Genomic DNA, 25,142 nt, shown 5'->3' on the forward strand with positions numbered 1-25,142 from the left:
TGTGTGCCGAAGAGGATCAGACGGCGGGAGCACATTACACCAGTTTTAGAATCGCTGCATTGGCTCCCCGTGTGTTCCAGGGTCAACTTTAAGGTGCTTTTATTAGTTTTTAAGTGTCTTAACGGTCTTGGGCCATCTTATTTATCGGACCTGCTTATACCATATCAACCCTACGGATCCTGAGGTCCTCTGGCACCGGCCTTTTGATTGTTCCAAGGGTTCGGACCAAAACCCACGGGGAGGCTGCATTCAGCCATTAAGGTCCGAGGCTTTGGAACAGCCTGCCAGAAGACATCAGGACCGCAGAGACTGTTGATGTTGTTAAAAGGAGGCTCAAGACCCACCTTTATAGTTTGGCTTTTAACTGACTTCGTTTACCCAGTCTTTTCATCTATTTATTTATTTATTTAGTTACTCAGTTATTTATCTTTTAATCTATTTATCTTTATTTTATTGTGTCTTAGCTGAGTCTAAATTTAATTTAATTTTTTAAAACTTTTTTATTTAGATATTTATTCATTTCTTTTTAGCTGAGTCTTTATTTATTCATCTGCATTTTAGCTCCAGTGCTTCCTCATGGGGGCCTCCACACTGGGAGGTGTGTCTGGTCTGCCGGCTAGGGGGGGTCGTCCTGGAGGCCCCTCGGGCTGGGTGGATTGGGGAAGCTCTGCCCTGTGTATGTGCGTATGTGTGTGCGTGTGAGCGAGTGTGGGTGTGGGTGTGCAGTGGATGCGTGGGTCTGTGTGTGTGTATGTGGGGGGGGGGGGTTAAGTGTTGCATCTCTGTTTTTATATTCAGTACAACACTTTGTGTTGCATTCATTGTATGAAAAGTGCTTTATAAATAAAGTTTGATTTGATTTGATAGTCTCATGCCAGTCCTTGAATTAGTCTGACGAATTCAGTGTTTGGCCTTAGTGACATAAGGTCCTCAAGTCACCTAGTCTCTCTAGTCATACATTTTCACAGGCGTCAGACATTACACAGACTTAACGTAAAGTCCATTCAGGGTTGCAGTGAATGTGTGAAAGGGGACAAGGAGGCCCTTTTTGCATTCTTTCCACCACTCAGAAGTTATAGAAACTCACATAAATAACAGAGAGGGGGCCAGCGAAGCGCTGAGTTTTCACCCCCAGCAGGTACTTGAGCTGGGAGACGACGACGTGCACTGCTGCTGCTGTAGTGAAGCCTCGCACCAGGGGCTCTGTGAGGTAGATAGCCACAAAACCAAACCTGAGAAGACCTAGAACAAACTGAAAGAAAGGAAAAATAAAGGGGTAAGGGGATGAGAACAAGCCACACAGTTTTGTTTCAAATAAAAACATTAAGTCAAGGTGTTGATATGTCAACAGTGATTTAGACGTCCTGCAGCTTTGGGTAAACAGTGATTTTCGAGCGTGAGAAGATTTCAGTAAGCTGTATCATTTTACTGGGAGGTTGGAACCAAAGAACCCTCTGTTGGGCTTGAAGACACAGAGTGTGGTGGTTGTTTTGGAGGCTGACCTGGATGATTCCCACCAGGGTTGTAAGAACAACTGCCACCTGCACCCTCCTGGCATCACGAGCCTCCACGTCCAGGATTAGAGACGTGTTGGATCCATTGCCATGCGGGACGTAAAACATGGAGTCTGGGGCCTCCCTCACTGCAACACCCCCGATCATCAGACTTATCACGGCAAAGGTGCCTGCAGATCACACAAACAAACAGTCACCTGTCAAAAGGGATTATGTGCAACCCCAAATCGAAGTTTGGACGCACCATAAAATCTATGTACAACAGAATGCAATAATTTGCTAATTCTTTTCTATTCATACTTAATTAAAACCTTAAATACCTTGACTTTATGGATTTTATATATTTATATTAGAGGTGAGGGAAAAAAATGATTGATGCATCATAGTATCTCGATATTTTGCGTGGCAATATATTATTGATTCATGGCCTCCAAGTATCAATATTTAGCGTTCCCACGTTAGTATTTTCCCAATTTTGTTTTTTTCCCAGAGGCCGTAGTGGAGATACTAGTATTATATGAAACAATAATCTATAGGCACCATGTTTGCCAGGATATTGTGTTGTCGAAAGTTGTCGATATAACGTACATACAGGATTTGGAGCAACATGCTAACATCCAGACAATGGCCCTCATCAAACGAGCGTAGAAACCAGCGCAGATCTGATCTTATACATCGTGTTATGACAGGGTTCACGTGTGATTCATCAAACGTTCGTATCTCTCTAATCACATCGTAACAATGATCGGACGTTGATAAGTGTGGCAGCTGAAAACAATCATTTGAATGTCCTGCCCTTAAGATTACGCCACCTGAAGGACACAATACGACCAAAAAGAGGATTTTTTCCCCCTTTTCTTTTGTGTAACTCACCTTTATTAGCAAAGTGCACCGTTAAAAATAGCAACACAGAGGAGCAAAATAGACATTTCACAGAAATACGCAGCGACGGAGGTTGGAAGTTTCGACTGCTTTTTGGTTGCAGCCAGGAGGTAAACAATGCTTTAAAGTAAGTTTAAATTCCAAAAAAAGAGGAATTTCTCATTAGTAGAAAGCGAAACGCTGGCGTCCAACAGCTGCAACACAACAAACTGGTTTTGTTTGGCAGCATAAAAAAAGTTTCATCAAAAGGAAATCAGTGGTGCTGTCAGCAGTGGACAAACAAACTCCCAGTGGGGTTGGAATATTTCATTTATACACTGTGATATATATAAAGCCTGATAGCCTATATAATATGCAAATATATTTATTGTTATTATTATTATTATGGATAGATATTGTTCACTTCTTTACATTTAGTAAGAGTTCTGTCCCAGACAGAGGAGCGTGTGGCAGCGATGATTGGAAATGTTTCTATTCACACTGAAGCTCCGGTGACTGAGCGGTAACGGATAACGGTGAACATTTAATAGCAGAAGACTACAACATTTAATAGCCTCGGTTAGTATTCTGTTTAAAGAATTTTACGGTCGCAGGGTGTATTTATTTTTAATAATGTTTAAATGATGAATGATGTAGCCTAAACATGCTTTGGTCTGTCACCATGAAAAAACTAAACACGGCAGAGTTTTATCAGCTCCAGGCATCGATACAATAGTCTCAGATCAATTCTCAGACTCAGACGTGTGGGCTTCACACTGACTAAAATTTGCGTACACAAGCTGAGAGCAGATGTCAGATCTGATCGTACCCTCTGGTCACGTCCAAATTAATAAATGCCGAGGCTTGCGTAGTGATTGCACGGCCACTTTACGCTGACTTTCTGACGCATGCTTGTTTGAAAAATAAGGGCCACTGTCTTTTCCAGGTGTATTAACTGTTGAATTTTTCTCCTGTAAAATCATCATCAGATGCAAGACTCCAATATTGGTCTGGCTCTATCAAAAGTTGTAACCATATAATAGATCTGCAGCAAGATTGTGGGGATCTATGTTTATGCTTGAATATCAATCAAGCGTGGCTTCGCATTGGCATATTAAGCCAACAACCGGGTCCTGATTGAGTCAGGCTCTTATCAGTGTTAGGCTTCACTGCAGGATAATGTCGAAGGGCAACACAAAAACACACAAACTAAACACAACAACCAAGCATCTATATGTTAGAACATTATTGTTGTGGGTTTTTTTTTTACAATAGCGCCACCTATGTCCAGGCTTGGTGCTGTACAGCATCGTGATGTCCAGTGTAACTGTGGGTCAGGCACTTCAAGTAAGTGTTCATGCTGTGAGTGAAAAGGCCATCTTGTCTGACATTTGAACAGCAGCCCAGTTATTCCATCTCACACTCTGCCAAAAGTTAAGGGATCGTCATTTCCACAGCAACTCAGTAGCAAGTTCCCTAAAATGTATCTCATTTCCACAGCAGAGAGCATTTTACAGTGATGCCTGCTGCTTCCTGTTGTTCGCTTTAGATCAAATCTTTTGTTGCAAAAGGTTGAGCAGGTTTAGTTTATTGTGCCAATTTGGCAGATGGACTCACAGGCGAGAGCTGACATTTGAGATGACCTGGAGCCAGTTCTAGGAAAGAAAGAAGTCTGATGGGTGACATGTCAGGGGTGGGGTGGGGCTACTGAAATTTCACAATCCTGCTGCTCACATCAGCTGAGGACACGGTTATCACATCTGAGTGAAAACATTTCCTCCACATGCCAAAGATTTTTATCTCATATTTTGGATTAACTTGTGACAGAGAGTTAATTGATTTCCAGAGCAGTGCTGTACACTCTGTTTAGGTGGAACAGAGATGGATTACAATCTGAAAAACATGGGGTGGGACATTGACAGGAGCCTCTTTCCTGGAAGTATTGCAGCTGGAGAGTCGCCAAATGTTGGATCATCCCAAAATTGATGGTCACTATGTTTTCCCTAAGTTTATGGAAGATTTAGGTACTCATAATCGGAGGGGGCATTTGTGGGTCATCCTTACGCAAGAAACCTCCATTTTTCCCCCCGTTATAGATATGCAATTTAACATAATTTTGGATCATTATTATTATTATCATCATCACATCTGTGACAAAAAGCTAGAGCTGATAAACAAAAAAACGCCAAAAATTTTAAAGATAAAACCTTGCTAAAGAAGTCCACTGGGTCCCAATAACAATTAATAGATCTGGGTAAGTAACTCCAGATTAATTTCACTTTCATTTGGCTTAGGTGATGCCCAAAACTGCTTGGGCGTTGAGTCTAAGCCTTATAGCGGTAGGGAAAACCCTGGGATTGTAACTAACCTCTTCCACTCCACTCCCCCATGTTACTGTCTTTTTAGTTGGGGGACAATGTAGTTTTAGGGGAATACAGCAGTTCAACATTCATCTTCATCTGAAAGCTGGAACCTGAAGGTAAATTGAAAACGCAACTCAGCACTTGTGTTTCCCTGTCATAAATCTGTAATAAGAATTTATTTATTTTCCCATTAATGAGTTAATTTCAATTGTGGAAGTGTATAAGGGCTTACAACATTATGATGGGATTATATGACCCATCCCCATGCTCAATTATGTCTCATAAGTTGTTGCAGCAATCTTTGGATTGATGCCATTTGTTACACAAACACTTTCTGGGCACTTGAGAATTGATTAAATTGTCCTCAAATAGATTCCTCCAAAATACAACCTTAAGACACCAAGATCTTGAAGAACACCATATAAATATCCATCCTGTGATTTAGTTTAGAAAACCTTTGATTTCTTTTTTAGATTTCTGCAAGAATTGCATTTTTCAGCAATTTATGGCGTTTAAACTGCTGAGAAACTCTCTTACTGTCACTATACCTAGGAATTTTCTGAATGCTCTTGAGGTTACAGCAGCTCATTTTAAACAGTGAGGTCAAGTTTCAAGAAATGGTCTCACTGAAATGAAATGATACTATGGGGACTAACATCATCACACATGAATACAACTGGGCTCCACAAGAGTCTCAGCTTTCCAACCATACCCGATTTATACAATTCACAGACTTTTTAGGGACCCCAGTATGCAGAAATATTAAAATACCATAGTCAAAAAATAACAGATTTACTGAATTAAAAAAAAAACTGCATAGTTTTTGCCTTAAACTGATTGGGATTGGTGGGCATGCAAGTAGAGAGGAGATTTAAGACCAGTAAGACATCTTGAAGACAGAGGTCAGACGGCCACTTGAAATGCCAGGTTTTCCCTGACTAAAAATAGCCGAACTTTGGAGCTTATTTCACCCCTTTACCCACAAGATATCTTGACATGGTTTGCACCAGTAAAACTGAGTTCGCTACAGCCTCTGAAAGAAATAAAATCAGTAAATAATCCAAAGGCCCGTTTAAAAGATTCTTATTTAAAACTTCAGCTGGGAACAATAGAAAGATACTGTTTTCAACCAACTCTAGGAGCTATCCATAGCTAAATACGCTGACTAGCAACAACTGATAAGATCTGCCAGCAACAGTTGTCATTTCAGCCAACAAAATCAACCGTCCCTGGCTAAAAATAAGAAACTGCTTTTGTCTAACTCAGTCCCAAAAACAAGGATCTATGACATTTTTTACTGAAGAGGATTATTAAAAATTCCAAAAAGTGTTCAATCTGCCACGGTTATCATGGTAAACTGGTTTGCCGTACGAGAACAACACACACAGTTAACAGACAGACATATCAAGAGGAATAAAGGCAGCCAGCTTAGGGAACACTCATTTGCTAAATGCATTAACAAAACCTTTTGACACATTTGATATATAATGTGATCACGTAGTAATACAAACAGAAATATAAAGTTAGAAATCTGTCAGGTGTCTCTTTGATGCCATATTAATTCTTGAATGTTGACATTAGCACCAACTCTAGCAGGAGGCACCAGCAGGGGATCTATGACCCAAAAACAAAGCCTCAAGAGCCTTTAATGGGGCTGTTTGGTCCCCTTGAAATTAACTCTGATGCGTTTTGTCAGACAGTCCAAAGAACCGAACTCCAGTCCACTGAAAAATTTGGAGGTCTTGGTTCACTTCCAGGTGCACCAGAGTTCAGTTTGCTGCAGGTGAGAATGCAGTCCAAACCAAAGGGAGGAAGTGAACCAAAATACAGCGCATTCTGGGCTGAATTTGGGCAGATATTTGAGAACCAACATCAGGCAAGGTAGTATAGCAGGCTGGCTCTCGTGGACAGACTCTAATGAAGGCCCTTATTGAAATATGGTCAGACGATCACAGAGCACAGTGGCTTGTATTGTAAGTCTACAAATTATTTAGCGACAGAATGTTGGCTAATGGATTCAAATGCACAGCAGATCAGTGCTGCATAAAAATGAAAAAAGTGCCAACACTAAATTAAAGTCTGTGATTTGCTTCAAAATATTGGCAGCTCTTTCCCTCACATATTCTGTCCAATAGACGAAGGAAAGCGTCAACAGTGTGACATCTGTTTACAATGCTTGGTGCGTTTGATGAAGCAGTGTGAAGGCGAACCAAACCAAAGAAAAATGCAACAATGTTGCAAATTTACCACTGAATCGCACCGAGTCCACCAGACTCACCTACGGATATGTGTCTGGACGTGCCAAAGAAGGTGTAGAGCAGGACCGGGTAGAATGACGAGTACAGACCATACACTGGGGGCACAGCAGCCAGCATAGCATAGGCTAGACCTGTGGAGCAGAAGAGAGGAAGAGGTGTAAACAGAGTGAACAGTCCCAGAAGCCAAGTGATTGCAGCACAACCTCAGAGCTGCAGAGATACCAAAACAAAGACAGCATGAAGCTGAAAGCAGCCCCTCAGGAGTTGGCAGCTGGCCCTTCACACACTTAACCCTTGTTGTTCCAGATGACTAGCCCGGCCAATAAAGCCACAAAAAGCTTGTTCCTCTGTACTTGCCTTGAAATACATAACATTTAGTTCATTTTCTTTTGGCTTTCAACACACAGATGAGTAATACTGTGACTTAGTATCATCAAGAATGGCTATACTGCTCCCTGTCAAATATTACTTTACTGCAGGGCACTGACCTTGAGGGAGCTGCACAACTCCTGTGCTGAGACCGGAGACCACGTCCGAAAACAGGTACTCCTTGACTGGATAGGCTGGCAGCCATGATAGAATAGGCAGAAAGCTCAAAGCCGTTGCCTTGGCCTTCTCGGAAGAACACCTTTTAAAGGAAACAAATGGATTAACTTATCAGCTTGTAATTAAAAATACATGAATAAATCTTGTATTGTACAAAGTGAGATTATACAGTGTCTTTTAAAAAAATAATAAAGCAGGTCTAGGTGCTGCATAAATACTGTGGACATATCAAAATGCTAAATCGACAGAGAAACGCACACAGCGCTACAGTCATTCCCCAGCTGCAATGATGGTGCACAGACATCAAGAGTCAATTCAACTAAAACTAAAAAATGAATTACTCCCAAAAAAAATCATTCAAGTGTATTCCAGATACTTGGATTACACGGCAGAACTATATTAAATTGCTGCACTTATAAACTATGTATGCTTTATGGCTGTATATTTTTATTATTAATTAATGAATAGGTCTTTTTTTTAATGATTATTTGCTTAATCACATAGCCCTTAATCTTCTATCGCAACATAGGTAATTTCATATCTCAATAATATATATAACAATATACCATGTTTTCCGGTTATTCAATGAATAAAACGTCTATATCTAATAACCACATGGTAAACCCTTTTTTTGTATGCTGTTCCATTTTAGCAAAACCGCTCCTGTATGGTCCGCTCCAGCTTTTCTCCCACATGCAAGGATCAGAACACTAAGCTTCGTCGAAATTAAGTAAATATTGGCGTAACACAATTCGACTCTTGGTTTTTCGATATTGCGACTGAAACAAAAACAAAAAAAAACCCACAATATTTTATATATTTTGTATAGCTTTAACGATCTATATCATCATATGGCCCACCCCTCATACTCATTATGAATTTAGACGACGTTGTTGTGTATCAAGATATCTCGATATATAATTTCATCGCGATACAACTCCATTGAAACATGATACATTATCATATTAAGTTACAGCTCTGCCCTGCTTAGCCTATCAAATGTTCTTTAATAATTGTTCTCCAACTGTCTTTCACTAACTAGTTTTGTCTGACCATCAGCCAGCAGATTTCCTTTGACATTAATCAAAGAAAAAAATTAACATTTTGGAAGCTGGACCTAAACAATGGTTGGCATGTTTGCTTAATAAATGACTGAAATTATTCATCTGTTACCAAAATTGTTGGTTAATGGACTAATCAATTAATCAAGCCTATATTTTCTTCATCTACATTGCTTTTAAAATCGTATGTTTTTACTTTCTTTGCTATCCAATTCTATTAAAAAAATATACTTAATATATTTAAATAGGAAGTATATACTTACTTACTAACACTGATTTGCACATCAGCAGGACAAATACAGAAGTAAATCTCTTAGTATAAACTTACCTGCATTTGTATGCCAGCCTCTGTCGAAGGGTGCTAGAGTTTTCTTTGGGGTTGAGAAGTTGCGACCGGATGAAGTCTTCATCATAGACTGGGCGCTCAATCCTGTACATCAGCTGTGAGTCTGCATCCTCCCGAGCTGCAGCTTCTTGCTCCATAACGGAGGCAGAAGGGCTGCTTGTTCTGTGTCCGTGTGTGTCTCCCCAGTGTTATTTATCTCTTCCACTTTATCCGCTCCGTCATGGCAGGTATCTTCATTCCTTTAACCGCTCCAACTTTAATCCGTCTGTCTGCTCTTCCTCTTTCTGCTCAGAGAGAGAAAGAAGACAGAAGTTATTACTAGACTAACAGGTTTGTTCACTTATGCTTACTGATCACAAAAGAGGAAATCATGATAACCAACCAGGCCTGAATGTTTGTACATTCTTGTGCTGATAACAGCAACGTCAGTCGGATTTACAAGGCTACAAACTTTGCGTAAATTTTTTATCAAATTTTAAGCAAATATTTGGATAAGAGGGTAGCCTTATATCTTATTTGTTTTGTGCTGCGTATGTGAAAGAGTACAGTTTGTCAGCTGGACTCCACTGCAAGAGTCAAAGTCAGACAAAAGGTCTAGTTTCCAAGGCTGCATTAAAGTAAAGTGATGTTATTTTCTGAACTTAACTGTTGTTGTATTGTATAATGTATTAGCTCACTTAGGAGCCATTGTTGGCAAAAGAAAATGTCAGAATGGAGCCACAATTTTTTTTTTGCCTTACAACGAAGAAACAGCCTTAATTGAAGCCTTCTTAGCCTACCAACATTACTAATAGGTCACAATGAGCAGTTATTAAGATGGTTTTGTCAAAATGCAGTGAGGACAGAAGTGCAGATAAGAGGCAAGACTCCTGAGTAATATCTCAGGAAAGCTAGCCTGGTGGCGGAAACTCAAAACTAGACTTGAAATTGGCTAAATTTAGAGGTAAAGGCGTCAGGCCACAGACTTTCAAAAGCTAGGATGCACATTTAAGTTGATTAAAATGTTTTTTAAAATGTTTTACTGCTGTTTATGAACCACATTTTTATAATTGAAGAATACAAATTGATTTGGGCATACATCAATAATAATTTAAAATTATAATGTAAAAAAAACACCCTATTGTTTCGTTGTTGTTTTTTGTCATCACCTAATCACCTAAATGTTGCCAATTAGGGCCAATTATGAAAGTCACAAATGTACGAAATTTAAAATAAAAAAAATAAAAATAGGGAGCCGCTGTAGATGACCTGAAGAGCCACACGTGGCTCCGGAGCCGCAGGTTGCCTACCCCTGAACCAGGTATACCTGACTGATTCAATCAAGTCTCAGCTGAGAGCTTCTTCGCGTCTCCTTTCCCTTTCCTTAGCTATCTTACACGACATTGCCAAAGGACAAATAGTGACTTAAAACATTTGAAATGGTAATAAAAAACTTTTCTTTTTTTTTTAATTAAAAGCAGTGCTCGGGTTACAACATATTAACCAGGTTTCAACTATACTTCCTTGCTGTAACAGTAGAGGTTTTTTTATTTGTGCTGGCTCTCCACAGTTCACCGTTTAAGCTAACATAAAGATGGTAGTAAAGAGAGGACTTTTACTGTACCTCCAGCGCCTGTGAGGATGCTGCCGGCTGAAGGAGAATAATTAAGAGATAAAGTCACCCTTCGAGTTGAAGTTTAACAAGGGAAACGGCCTTCAAACGGCCGACAGCGGTGGTAACCATTTATGAAGCACAGATAGTCTATGCTGGAAGGATTACTTACTCTATTGTGAAATTCCTTTTCACCTTCCGGTCTGCAAAGATCCTCACGCATGCGCTCTCCTCCAAGTCTGTTTGTAGTCCTGTGCATGCCTTGCCGGATTATCAATGCTTTGTTCCTAAATAAATTCAGTTTATCAAATCGTCACCCTGTTAAAATAATCGCCTAACTCATTTTTTTCAAGTTTTGCAAGAAACACAAAAAACTTCACCAAAAGTGTAACATATGATATTTATTGATCATTTCACTCAAAAAGGATGTAACAAAGGATGGCTATTGGCATCGTAATAACACTGTGTGTAAATTATGTAACTTAAGAGAAATAAATGACTTAGGCAATTTTTTTGAACATACCTTTGTGACTTAAGTAAGATATGGTAACACTTTATTTTGAAGGTGTTTACATAAGAGTCACACAAGCCTATCAGAAACATGACATGACAAGTATCATGAGCATTTGTTACTTAAAAGTGTCATTAATGTTCATGACACATCCCATGTCATGTTTATGACACAGTCATGCCACTCTTATGTAGACACCTTCAAAAAAGTGTTACCATATCTTGCTTAAGTCACAAAGGCATGTTCAAAAAATTGCCTAAGTCACATTATATTTTGACTTAGGCATTATAAATCCGATTAAGTCACACACTTGACATAGGCCATTATCGTAAAGGGGTAAAATCACCTGATCTGATCAACTGAGGATGTAGGCGATTTTACCATAGGTTGCCGGCGTCATGAGGAGATGGCAAAAAAAACATTTTTGATAGAAAATAACTTAGCGATCATTCATTTATCATTTTAAAATTAAATTTAGCAGATGTTAGCTTTAATGGTGTATGGGTTAATGTAAAATTAGGTTATACATTTGTGCTGAGTGGCAGAGATGCACATGATAAACAAATATATGCATAAGTTTAAGTTTTTTAAAATTGTAGTTATTCTTGATATTATTTCACAAAATGTGTTGAGGATGTTTCAGAGCCTTCCCTGTTGCATGAATACATTATTATATATGATAATATGGACAATAATAAGCTGGAAACTCATCTTCTTCCTTTACTTGTGCAATAACCGTGCAATATTTTATTTAACAGCTAATATTTTTTATTTAACTGCCGGCCCCCGCGGCTCATTAAGAAGAGCCGACGACCCCATAGCTTGTTAAGAAGAGTAAGAAGGAGTCTCCAATAACACCAGAAAATGCTGGATTTGTCTCCAGTCGCTTTCTTGAAAAATAGTTGCTAAGGGGGTCTGAAAAGTCACTTAATATAGCAACAAAGTCGTTTAGTTGGCAACACTGCTTCGCGGGCTTTTATTCACCCTATTCTGCGCGTCAACAAGGGGGCGCCATTTTGTTTCCGTTTTGTGTTCGAACTTCCGGTTGAGCAACGCTGTGTATTCACATTACGGTGGCTAACAGCTTAAGATGACCAGCATTATTTGTTCCGTGCGGGGCTGTCACAATAATTGGAGAAAAAGACGGGCGTCCCTGCAACAAATGTGTTTTGAACACGGGAAAACCAGGGCTGAATGTTGTGGGGCAACATTTAACCTTTATCCTCCACCATCCACTGATGAGGCCCGGCGTATGTGGCTGAAGGCGCTAAATCTGAAGAAGCCTCCGAAAAAACCCTACATTTGTTCCTTTCATTTTGTGGATGGCAGACCATCAGCCCAACACCCATACCCCGAGAAGTGGTTGGGATATGTTCCTCCGGCGAAAAAGGCTCGTCGGATGCTTGTGAGGCTCCAAGGTAAGATGACATTTTGCCAGCGCTAACAATATCGCTAGTCGTTAGCCAGCTAGCTGCTAGCGTCTAATGAGTATAATCAGCAAATGCTATCGTCTGTTAGCAGTTGTCTGACGTTAATGATTGCTACGAGATTTATTGATGCAAGTTCCGAGTAACGTTTCCTCACAGTTAGTCCAGACACACTGAGAATAGTAGCCTACGAAATTGTACAGAGCATTGCTGTGGGCAGACTGAAAATTTCTCGTTTATTGCTTGTTTGAAGCCTTTGGGATGCTGCCATGGGGAAAATATTCAGTATAAAATTCTCACTTATTCAGATGTGCAGATATCATAGGCTACACCCGTAACTATGCCTTGATTTGACCTCAATACATGAACAGCATTACAACATAGAATTAGGTCGAGGCTTTATAATTTCCAGGACTGGCTATGTTGAAAGTCAGCAAATTGATTAACCTTAGAGTTGATTATTTACTGGTGCTGTGTTATTTCTACAGAAACACCCTCAACCAGCTTTGCAAGCCACGAGACGGATGCGATGACTGATGTCATGAGTGATGAGATGACTGATGGGATGCCACACCGTGATGCTTCTACACAGTGGATCATGGAACATCACAACTATGCTGCTGACCCACTCCATTGTCCTCACCTCCATGACCAGGCAACACAGTGTCCCGAACAACATCAGGTACACACCGAACTTCTCCGGAATGATCGGCTGTGTTTACTGTACACTGGGTTGTCACTGGATGCATTTCAGGCTTTGGCCGACGAGCTGACAGCAGGATGCAGCATCTCTCAGCTACACCCCAAGGATAAGCTGTTGATGACCCTGATGAAGCTCCGACTGAACCTATTGCAGGACGACCTCGCAGAGAGGTTCAGAGTGTCTCAGTCTGTGGTCAGTAGGGTAATCTCTCAGTGGCTGGACCTCATGGAGGAGAAGATGAGGTGCTGTGTTCCATGGCTGCCCAGGGAGACGATCCAGGCAACAATGCCACAGTGCTTCAAGGAACATTATCCATCAACAACATGCATCATCGACTGTTCTGAGACCCCTCTTCAGAAGGCTCACAATCTTGACTCAAGAGGCGAGTCTTACAGTCATTACTATGGGCAAAATACCATAAAGTTCCTCATAGCTATTGCACCATGTGGATTAATAATGTTCATCTCGCCAGCATATGGTGGGAGATGCAGTGACAAGTTCATCACAGCCAACTCAGGGTTTCTGGAGTATCTGCGTCCAGGTGATGAGGTGATGGCTGACAGAGGATTTGTTATCCAAGATCTTCTGTTTGAACGTAAAGTCAAGCTCGTCCTGCCAGCTTTCACCAGAAGAGGCCTTCCTTTGTCTGAAGAAGACACCACCAACACGAGGCGCATAGCCAACGTCCGTGTGCACGTTGAGAGGGTTATTCGCCGCCTGAAGAACTACAGAATAGTCTCTCAAACAGTGCCCATTAACCTCGCCCCGAAATTTGATAAAATTCTTAGAGTCTGTGCAGGTCTATGTAATCTTCGTGGGGACATTATACAAGAAGATGAGGAATAGGATGTTCAATGTTTATAATGTATATAAGTTTAATCAGTTAAAATGTTCAATCAGTTAAAATGTTGTTTCTATTGTTCATTTTTACAAATCTATACAAAACTTGAACATATTTAGTGTTCAAGTACAATGTTCTTTCTATTGTTCATTTTTACAAATCTATACAAAACTTGAACATATTTAGTATTCAAGTACAATGTTCTTTCTATTCATTTTTACAAATCTATACAAAACTTGAACATATTTAGTATTCAAGTACAATGTTGTTTCTATTGTTCATTTTTACAAATCTATACAAAACTTGAACATATTTAGTGTTCAAGTACAATGTTGTTTCTATTGTTCATTTTTACATATCTATACAAAACTTGAACATATTTAGTGTTCAAGTACAATGTTGTTTCTATTGTTCGTTTTTATAAATCCATACAAAATTTCAACATATGTTGTTCAAGTACTGTAAGTAAATCCACCATAACTTTTGTCTGTGTCTACTTTGTTGACATGAAGCTAACAGCACCTTATGACACCATGTACATGTACAACAACTTCTTCAAAATGATCACCTGAGTATGACTTTTACTGGACTCCCCCTGGACGTATAAGGCATGTACAGTTGAAACCAGAAGTTTACATACACTATATAAAAAGACACATATGCTTTTTTTTCTCACTGTCTGACATGAAATCAGACATCAATTTTCCTGTTTTAGGTCCTTTAGGATTACCAAAATTATTTCTATTTGCTAAATGCCAGAATATTGAGAAGGATTTTTTTAGACAATTTTTTATTACTTTCTTCAAAGTCAGAAGTTTACATACACTAACATTATTATGCCTTGAAAAAAATCTGGGAAAGCCCAGATGATGCTGTCATGTCTTTGGAAGCTTCTAATGAGGTTTATTGACAACATTTGAGTTAATTAGGACACACCTGTGGATGTATTTTAAGGCACACCTGAAACACACTGCTTCTTTGTGTAACATCTTTTGACTTTCCCATGATGTTACACAAAGAAGCAGTGTGTTTCAGGTGTGCCTTAAAATACATCCACAGGTGTCTCGAATTAACTCAAATGTTGTCAATAAACCTCATTAGAAGCTTCCAAAGACATGACAGCATCATCTGGGCTTTCCCAGATTTTTTTCAAGGCATAATGTTAGTGTATGTAAACTTCTGACTTTGAAGAAAGTAATAAAAAAATTGTCTAAAGAAATCCTCTCATTATTCTGGCATTTAGCAAATAGAAATAATTTTGGTAATCCTAACGGACCTAAAACAGGAAAAGTGACTATCTGATTTCATGTCAGACAGTGAGAAAAAAAAGCATATGTGTCTTTTTATATAGTGTATGTAAACTTCTGTAAGTGTAGGTGCTTACACAGGGATAAAACAGCAACAAATATGGATGAGCTCCTGGTGATAGTGTTTCTTACAGTCTAATGCTAATATGTGACGTACAGATTTTGTGAAAAGGAGCATTGCACAAGACTTGAATAAGTATTAAGTGTTACGTGTATAAAGAGTTTTTCCATGTTTACAACGCTATACAAAACTTTAACTGATATGTATTGTAATACACAAATGTCTTTGTCAGAGAGGGTTAATAAACTTGACACATAATCAGCATTTGTTATTTTCTTTAATGTTTGAGTTAATGCTTTGACAGACTACTAAAAAATAAATTACATCAAAAAACAATGGGCATAAATAAGTACATTAATCCATAAGAACCCATGGTGACACCTGTTTAACAAACACTTTAAATCTGCTTCGCATTTGATCGGAACACACCTTTGCAACAATCTAACAACATCTATATTGTTTTGTTAAAGTAATGGTGTCATCTGATATTTTAACCCATAAGAACCCGTGGTGACACCAGTGTAACAAACACTTTAAATCTTCTAGAATCTCTCATTCAGCTTTATGCTTGATATTAACTCATTAAATCCCTAAGCGACACATACTCAACACCCTGGTTTGGTGGTCGTGTGACTTTAACAAGAAGTGACATCTCCAAAATGTGGCTGTGACTGGAAACAGATATGTGAAATTTTTCAAAAAGCTTAATTCTTGTTTCTAGGCTAAGTTTAAATCAATTTAACAATTCTATTCCGTTAATAGGGTGTCCTTTATTGCATCTAACTTGTTCTGACCATATTTCTAGAACAAATTTAAGTCAAAATGTTGATAGGTTATGGAGATGCAAAAGAGAAAGGCAAATTTATGTCTCTGTTTTGTGTGTCTAGTTTTTTACTGTTTTAAAATAAGAAATATCATCAACATAAATACCATAAACGCCCATTGTAACGTATATGGCACATCACAGATCATTTGACTGACATTTAGGGGTAGTATTTTTTTTTTTTTTAAACATCAGAAATGTGTTTTATGTGGTCCACTTATAGAACACATCCTTTAAGGATAACTAGGTCTGGGTGTAATCATTTGCATAACTGCATATAACGCTCACAGAGCAACAGGCGACCTTCACTATACTCATCTGAAACAAAAGGAAGCATGTCTCTGAAATAGAAGGATCTTAGTCTAGCCACAGTCTTTACACAGAAAGCCTCATCATATGGGATGTGAAGCATCACCTGTTTTGAATGAGACCAAATTAATAACTTGCATGCCTTTAGCTTTGTACAGAACAAGCCAATTTGAATTTGAATGTAGAAGCCACGGGGGCCATTAGGCTGTAACTTTGGAATACCCTCGACAATCTTAACATCATATTTTTTGTCATGACTTCCTATAAAGTCCTCCAGTGTTTCATTTGCCTTAAGGAAAGGACATTTAATTTCCAGCAGCTCCCCTGAACTCAGAACCCCATCGGGGCTGGCTGACAGCCAGGGCTCTCCAGGACACAAGACTGTGCCATGGCGTGTTACCTTGTAGCCACTGTCTGCTAGCCACTTCAGGGCCAACACCTCACCCTCCACGCCATGTCTGGTAGCAGCATTGCCATGAAAACGAGGGAAAGCATGTTGCTGTAGAAACACTTTGGGGCTGCTTCTGACCGGTACCTTTTTTGCAGAGCTGGCAGTCACTCTTAATCTGCGAGAGTCATGCCAGAGATGTGAGGCACTCTGCTCCCGAGTCAGCAGCTCCAGTCTCCCTGAGTCTATCTTCACAAACTCCTCATAAAATGCAGAGCAGGGAGGGCAGATGTTGGAGCCATCATGGTCTGCATGGGTTGCTGCTGGAGGCTCCAGAAGGTTCATGGCTGGTGTTTCAGCATTCACACACTTGTACAGCAGACTTGACATGGGCAGCTTCAAGTGTTTCAGTCCATCACGGAGAGCCTCTTGGGTCTGGAAAAGAGGGGTGGGAGGCAGAGGTAGATGATGGGGCCTCACATCAGGTGCTTGGAAAGCATCATTGGCCCTATGGTGGGTAAAGGAAATTTCAGCCAGCAGCTTCGGTGTGATGTTCCTTTGGGTCCCGCTATTCCATTGCCGCTGCTCATCAGTACTGGCAATTCCTGTCAGGCCATTGGACACTGCATTTTCAACCTAAAACCATAAATTTGTGTAATTATAATGCATAGTAATAAATTGCTATCAATAGTTATGATCACAACCAAAATGAAGTGACAAATTATTTTACCTTTACTTTTAAATTGTAAATCAATATTATTCATGACCTTACCTTGTTCCAAGCAAGTGATTAGACGTTTCAGGGTTGTCAACTTTCATTTTTTTCAGTATGGGATTAGCAGTAAGCATACGACAAATGTATGCACACATTTCTATGATGTCCAGTTTCTTTGGTTATGATATTCCTCCAAGGTAACCCCCACCCTCCAGACAGTGACGGCTAATGCTATAAAATGTATTAATCCCATACCACATTACATGAATATTGACAACCCATGCTGGACCCTCCATTGGGAGTGAACAGCTAACCTACCTTTTAGATGTTGTCATAGGCCTGCCAGTATAGTTCACATCAATTGTTCATAGTAAAATGTCAAGTAAAATAACTTGGAAATGCCAAGTAAAATGTATACTTACCATAATTCAATTTAAGGTATACTGTAGTTGATATCTTTAATAAAAAGTTACTTACCTGAAGTCCTTACTTACCTTAGTTCTTGTAACCATTACGGGATTAGACAACTTACAAATGGTCACCAGTTCAGCAGCTGTTTGTCCAAAGACAAAATATGTTAATATCATCAGATACACTCAACAAACAACGTGTTGACAAACAGAAAAGCATGGGATGCGCGTGCATGACAACTACCATAACATGCACAAGAAACTAGTGGTACTGCTATAACTCTTGAGTACGAGTGCGAGAAACTCGGTCTGACCAACATTGCATAGCACCATATAATATGTAATACAAACAATTGCTTTCCTTGCGTGTTATGGGAAAAGAAATACGGGAGAATCGCAGTCTTCGCATAAAGCTAATGCTAGCTACCTAGCAGATTCAGGTGTCCTAACATTAACCTAGTAACAGTTCTTACAAGTTGACAGCTTCTCATTTTCTTTGCTAAGTCGTCAAAAATCAACTAATAATGTAATTACACAGATGTCTGAGACATTAAATGATGCTGAATAACAGGCTTACCTTCCACAAAATTGCTGCGGCGTGGCTACAAGACCTCCCAAGGCCGGCTATACAGGTGCACCCGGTTGTCTCCACGGCTCCATCGGTCCTGGTTAACACCCATGCACTGTGGCTTGGTGCGCTTGCCTGGCTGGGGTTGACTGCAGCTTTCAAAAATACATAATCCTCCTTCTCACTCTCGCAATGTACAACACGACCGACCTTTCCACTGTGAAGGTACTGGTAAGCCTCCGTGCTCTTAAAATTCTTCATCGCCGACCCATCGACGCCCACCGAAAGCACTAAATAATTAAAAATATCTCCATATGACACCTGAGGCCATCGCCGCATATCATCCACCCACTCAGTGGAGTTCCTTAACCTCGGGTGGCGAAGAACAATTCCTCCATCCGACCTTTTAATGTTGATTTTTGTCTCTACCCACGTTAGCCTCTCCATCTTACTTAGCTGGGGTTTTCAATGTAGCTAACTAGCCGTTGGTAGCCTACCGGAAGTTCCCACACAATCCGGAAGTAAAAAAATGTAGAAAATGGGCGTGGCTGAATAAGGTGAATAAATGCCGTGTGTTGTTGTTGTGTAGTACTACGTCACATCCTGCTTGGCGATCTATCCAATCAGCAACCAGGCTTTTTTCAGGGGAGAAAAAAGGCTCTCCTCCTCGACAGGGACGAAAAAAGTCCAGACAAAAGTCCGCTCCGAACGGCTCATATTCAAATTAGGAGCATTTCGGCGAGTTACCCCGGGTATTGGGCTGTAGTGGAAACAGCCCTATTATGTGTCAGCCCTGTGATAGTCTGGCAACCTGTCCAGGGTGTACTCCGTCTCTCTGGAATTGGCTCCAACCCAAATTCGGATAAGTGGTTAAGGATAATGAATGAATGCAATCACATGAAATATATGATGACGGCCAATAATAAAAGCAGAGTCTGATTTGATTGTGCTCAAAATAATGTCAGAGTGAGAGGCCTTCTTCTCTTGTGGATCTCTGGCTGTTTGGGGGCAGGAATCTGGATGATGACAGCAGACCTCAGAGCCACCAGCGTCACACTCTGACGTGTAGTCACGGGGCTCCCTCCTGTGTTCTCCTCAGTTATACAGTTATACACTATATACAGTTGTTCTCTCTCTTAGGGCTGCAAGAAAAGAATAACGTCATTCTGTTCTTGCAGCTCTGGGAGAGAGAACAAATTTCTCTGTTCTTGCAGAGAATGTATTAGCCTTTATCCTCCTAGTTTTGTGTGTGCACATTTATGTTTTCAACCACTTTTCTTTATATCTAAATAGCTTTATAGTGGAGCGGCTAAGTGATATAATCTTTCAGTTTATGATACAAGCGTGAAAATTGGCATGAACACTCTCCATGGGTCACTTGACAAGAAAATTGTCCGAGACATTTAAAATTTTAAGATGGTGGCCATTTTTCAAGATGGCCGACACCTAAGTGGAGCAGTTAAGTGATATAATGGTTTATTTGGTGATACAAGCATACAAAATGGCATGAGCAGTCTCTGTTGGTCACTTGACAATAACCCACCCACAGTTACTTGAAATTCCAAGATGGCGGCCATTTTTCAAGATGGCCGACACCTTAGTGGAGCAATTGAATGATATAATCTTTCAGTTTATGATACAAGCGTGAAAATTGGCATGAACACTCTCCATGGGTCACTTGACAAGAAAATTGTCCGAGACATTTGAAATTGTAAGATGGCGGCCATTTTTCAAGATGGCCGACACCTTAGTGGCGCAATTAAATTATATAATGGTTTATTTGGTGATACAAGCATAAAAATTGGCATGAGCAGTATCTGTGGGTCACTTCAAAATAAGCAACGCACAGTTACTTGAAATTCCAAGATAGTGGCCATTTTTCAAGATGGCTGACACCTTAGTCAAGCAGTTAAGTGATACAATGGTTTACTGGGTGATATACGCATAAAAACTGGCATGAGCAGTATCTCTGGGTCACTTGACAATAAGCCAGCCACAGCTACTTGAAATTTCAAGGCGGCAATTTTTTTTTTCAGGATGACTGCCGCCTGCCATGTGGACCTTTAAATTATGAATTTTCTCATAGAAATGTATTGGGTTCCTCAAGAGAGGTTGTTTGACTGTGCTTTGTCTGACTCCTTGCCCACGACCTGTCCAGTTTGGTAAAACCTGATAGGAGTTCCCTCCCACCGGCGTAGCTCTCCGGGTTCACCGAGGTACACAGGTTCTACCATGAGGGCTTTTTTAAATTCCTTCTTTTTATAACTAACCATTACTACTGCCATTAAACATGCCAAATAAATACTCAGGGGTGGGGAAACACAGTTGTGGTGCTGAACGGACAGTGCTCCAAAATAATAATTGAGCAATGGTTAATACTGAATGGCAATAATGACAGATCCAGAGGCAACAGCAGCTCTGGCTGACACGAAACCATGACAAACAGTATCTGAAACTATACTAGGGAACTAAACTGAAAATGTGAAAGCAATGTTACAAAGTAAAAACTGAACATGTCACAGTAATAGGCTGGTGACAAAATAGAACATAATGCGCCGAGGTGGCGAGGGGAAACCGAGCCATAGGCCTACACTTGAAAACACAAAGGACAACAAGGAATAACACTGGCAAAAGAAACAAGCAAATACGTTCTAGCAGGGGCAACTGAGTCCATATCTGTAGCACTTACACTTTCCAGTACAAGCCTTGGTGCACCCACATTTTGTCAACTCCCAACAACTCTCCGCAATAGGTGGAAGTGGAGTCCAGAAGACTTTCTTCTCCTTGTCCTGTTTAACCCATCCCCAGTCGGACGGGCTCGGCATTTGTGGCTGTCTCTTCAGTGCCTGTCCCCACACATATCCAGCCTCATAAGAAGTCTGGGACCTTCTTGACCTCTTGACATGGATATCTTTGGGTCGGCTGTGGCTCAGTTGGTAGAGTTGGTTGGCCCCCAACCGAAGGGTTGGTGGTTCGATCCCTGACCGTCGCAGCCTACATGTTGAAGTATCCTTGAGCAAGGTACCGAACCCCAAATTGCTCCTGATGCTGTGTGGGACCGGTGGGACCGTTTAGGGTAGCCTCTGCCACCAGTATGAATGTGTGTGTGATAGGGTGAATGAGCGCAGTCTGTAGTGTAAAGCGCTTTGAGTGGTCGAAAAGCGCTATATAAGTGCAGGTCCATTTACCATTTACCATCTTTGGTATCTTCAGTGTCTTTAGCAGCAGTAGATGCCTTTTTTGTGCCCTTTCCAGCTGTGTGTTGTTTAACATAAGTTTACAGCTTGAATGATATTTTGCTCTGTTTCTTGTCAATGTGCTTTCTATGCCATCACCTTCATCTACACGGGTTGGACTATGTAAGGTAGGCAGAGCATTTATTTTATGAAATAATGGAACATTTCTTGCAATGGTATCATAACCAGTATGATCTTGGTGTCCTGCTGTTTGTTTTCTCAACTGTTATGATGGCTTCTGCAATGTCTGCAGCAAATTCAAAGGCAGAGGCTGAGGGTTTAGCCTTTTACTACCTTTTAATAAGCACTTTGATGTATGGGATACAACTAAGTTCATGCCTTAACCCTACGCTTAGTCCGATCGTTCATCCAATGCCATTTTTACCCTTTACGATCTGTACACCACCCGGTTAACTAAAACTACTCAGAGTTGTCGTCTCTTCTTTGACAAACTTTACAATTGGCTGACATTGAACCCCACTCTATGTTTTACAGCAGTCATATATCACCAGTGTGCCTTGGTAGTGCAGATACTCACTCTTGTCTAATCTGTCTATGATCAACAAATCAACACAACTGTATTATGATGTGTTAAAACTTGTTTTCCAGAATAATCTAAAACCCAATACATTTCTATGAGAAAATTGATCTTTTGAGGATCCAGGGGGCAGCCATCTTGAAAATAGAAATTTCAAGTGGCTGGGAGTGTTTTTTTTGTCAACCCAAGTAACTGTGGATGGCTTATTGTCAAGTGACCCATGGAGACTGCTCATGCCAATTTTTATGCTTGTGTCACCAAATAAACCATTATATCATTCAATTGCGCCACTAAGGTGTCGGCCATCTTGAAAAATGGCCGCCATTTTGGAATTTCAAGTAACTGTGGGTGGATTATTGTCAAGTGACCAACAGAGACTGCTCATGCCAATTTGTATGCTTGTATCACCAAATAAACCATTATATCACTTAACTGCTCCACTAAGGTGTCGGCCATCTTGAAAAATGGCCGCCATCTTGGAAATTCAAATAACTGTCGGTGGGTCATTGTCAAGTGACCAACAGAGACTGCTCATGCCAATTTTTATGCTTGTATCACCAAATAAACCATTATATCACTTAGCTGCTCCACTTAGGTGTCGGTCATCTTGAAAAATGGCCGCCATCTTAAAATTTCAAATGTCTCAGACAATTTTCTTGTTAAGTGACCCATGGAGAGTGTTCATGCCAATTTTCATGCTTGTATCATAAACTGAAAGATTCTGGCAAAAATGAGCACTTAGCCGCTCCACTATTATAGCTAAGTTCCTGGCAAGGAACAGCCAGAAAACTCTACTCCCCATGATGCCTGGCATTTATGACCCTTACCGGTGTGTGACAAGGTCATTGGTCAGGTGTTAGAATAATCTGTTATTCTGTCTCTGTTGACGTGGGTCACTATCTATGCATGCGTGGTTCACTATTTGTGTATGTGCCCTCTCTGTGCATTTATAGATTAATCATGCAAGCTACTTTCCTACAATGCTCATGTGCTAATATTGTTTTTAACTATTGGTAAACTAAATACATTTACTCCATCTGCTTAAACTTCCTCTGCCCTACTTATATCAAGAGTCTATTATGACAAAAAGATATATTTTATGTGGATATTGTGTCCGTGTCTCCAATAATATCTCTGCAGGTCATATCAAGGCAGGAGTTTGTGTTTTGAAAGTTTTGTTAACAGGTCAGGTCACGGACATGATGTGCTGAGAAGAAAGATAACTGACTTCTCTGCTTGGTGACATGACGTGTTCACATATTGATTAAACTGACAAATAAACGGATTGAAAGGAGGTGACTTCTGGAGAGTTCAACCTACATTTTTTATTAAACCTCTGTCAGGCTATAAAAAAGGGTTCAGGGAAAGTAGACTGTGTCCAGACTCCATGAACAGACCAGCCTATGTCATGTCAGGGATGTGTAGATTGAACCCAGAGACTCTGTAAATTGCAATTTTTTTTGACGTATTGTAATAAAGTGAAGTTAAACTGAGAACTGGGACGTCTCCTGAGCATCCTTTCCTCATCAAACAATCGGCGCAGAGAAATAGGTGAGGATTTTATGTTGGAGTCAGATAATTTAATTTTAAAGGTTTCCTCAATGCATTTCTCAACACAGGAAGACCTCTGACAACATAGGAAGTTCCAAGCAGTTATAAAAAGAGCTGGAGTTTCACTCCTCTTCTCTCTTACTCGTTCCTCAACTAGACCTAGAAGTGGACACAGCTTAAGATACGCTAATCATCAAGGGCTAAGCATAGTTTTTGACCTGTAATCAGTGATTTGGTTTATGTGTGTTATTTAAGTATAATTGGTGTAATATTTGTGTAGCCACATCACTTAAGGTTAAATGTTACATGTTAGTCTTGCTTGACACAAACAGTCGTACATGCGCTAACTCTACCAATTCATTCATTTGCCTGGTGCATTTTCTCACATGCAATATACTTTAAATTGTTTTTTAACAGAGAGGAGGATTCAAAGCCTACACATCTTCCTTGTCCTCCAAGGCAGAGGAGGCCATTCTTTACCCACACCATCACACACAAACACACCCACACACACACATTGTAATAATCTGCTTGGATTAGACTCTGTAGATCTCTATACTCTATAGATTGTGTGTTTTGTTCTCTTTATTTTACATTTATAAATAATTACTCATTGGAATAAACATGCTGTCCATTTGATGTTGTACACTACAAACAATATGCCAGCCTCTTCTATGAAAATAATTCCAAATTCCTTCAACCACTACTAAATATAAATATGGTAATTTCATTATAATTATTAAGATAATTATTAATCGCTGTTCCAAATTGATAGTTTAGTAACTTTATGAGACTGATTTGGGTGAATTTGCATTTATATTTATAACGGATGTCCATTCATCATTTCTGACTTCTCAGTGTGAACAGTTAACTCTCATATAGTGTCAGACTGCACCCCCTCCTGGGGAAATTTACCCATAGCAGAGTTTTGCTTTCAAATCACATACAGTCAGATTTTATTGTCACATTTATTTTTATTATTTTATTGCTATAAGTCGCATATTCACAATACTGTTATGAGTTTTGACATCTTTATTTACGTACATAACAGCCTTTTCAGGTTATTTTACTGAATGTTTTATAATACATCACATAATGGCAAGTGTGTTGTTTTATGCTGCAGTCTGCTGGGGTCTGCTTGCAGGTTCTGTGGTTGGAGCCAGGTTGGACACACTGGAGGAGGTGGTGGAGAGATGACCTGTCAAGATGTTCGA

The 25,142-nt window shown here is 40.0% G+C and overlaps 2 protein-coding genes across 3 annotated transcripts in view; one reads left to right on the top strand and one right to left on the bottom strand.

Moving 5' to 3' along the window:
• slc26a5 (solute carrier family 26 member 5) overlaps positions 1–10,706 on the bottom strand; it is a 23,705-nt gene extending 12,999 nt beyond the window's left edge. Inside the window, exons 1-6 of one of the 2 annotated variants that reach the window (XM_059326136.1) lie at positions 10,553–10,706; positions 8,932–9,233; positions 7,485–7,624; positions 7,017–7,127; positions 1,503–1,684; positions 1,088–1,252 (exon numbers count right to left, since the gene is read on the bottom strand). In XM_059326136.1, the coding sequence (XP_059182119.1) occupies positions 1,088–1,252; positions 1,503–1,684; positions 7,017–7,127; positions 7,485–7,624; positions 8,932–9,086 (753 nt within the window). In that variant the 5' untranslated portion in view covers positions 9,087–9,233; positions 10,553–10,706. The remainder of the gene's footprint in view (positions 1–1,087; positions 1,253–1,502; positions 1,685–7,016; positions 7,128–7,484; positions 7,625–8,931; positions 9,234–10,552) is intronic. The other variant, XM_059326137.1, reaches the window with a different exon arrangement.
• A 1,435-nt stretch (positions 10,707–12,141) lies between these two features.
• On the top strand, positions 12,142–14,653 carry LOC131960874 (uncharacterized). The gene is made up of 2 exons (XM_059326147.1): positions 12,142–12,469; positions 12,967–14,653. Exons 1-2 carry the CDS (start codon positions 12,142–12,144, stop codon positions 14,025–14,027), a joined length of 1,389 nt encoding a protein of 462 aa, XP_059182130.1. The 3' UTR covers positions 14,028–14,653.
• The last annotated feature ends 10,489 nt before the right edge of the window (positions 14,654–25,142 follow it).

The sequence above is a fragment of the Centropristis striata genome, chromosome 22, assembly GCF_030273125.1.
Source record: "Centropristis striata isolate RG_2023a ecotype Rhode Island chromosome 22, C.striata_1.0, whole genome shotgun sequence".
Lineage (NCBI taxonomy): Eukaryota > Metazoa > Chordata > Actinopteri > Perciformes > Serranidae > Centropristis > Centropristis striata.

Bases quoted from the DNA above. Each gene is read 5' to 3' on its own strand.
- LOC131960874 (XM_059326147.1), top strand. From the start codon at position 12,142: ATGACCAGCATTATTTGTTCCGTGCGGGGCTGTCACAATAATTGGAGA. The intron at 12,470-12,966 runs GTAAGATGACAT...TTATTTCTACAG, and splicing joins GATGCTTGTGAGGCTCCAAG to AAACACCCTCAACCAGCTTT.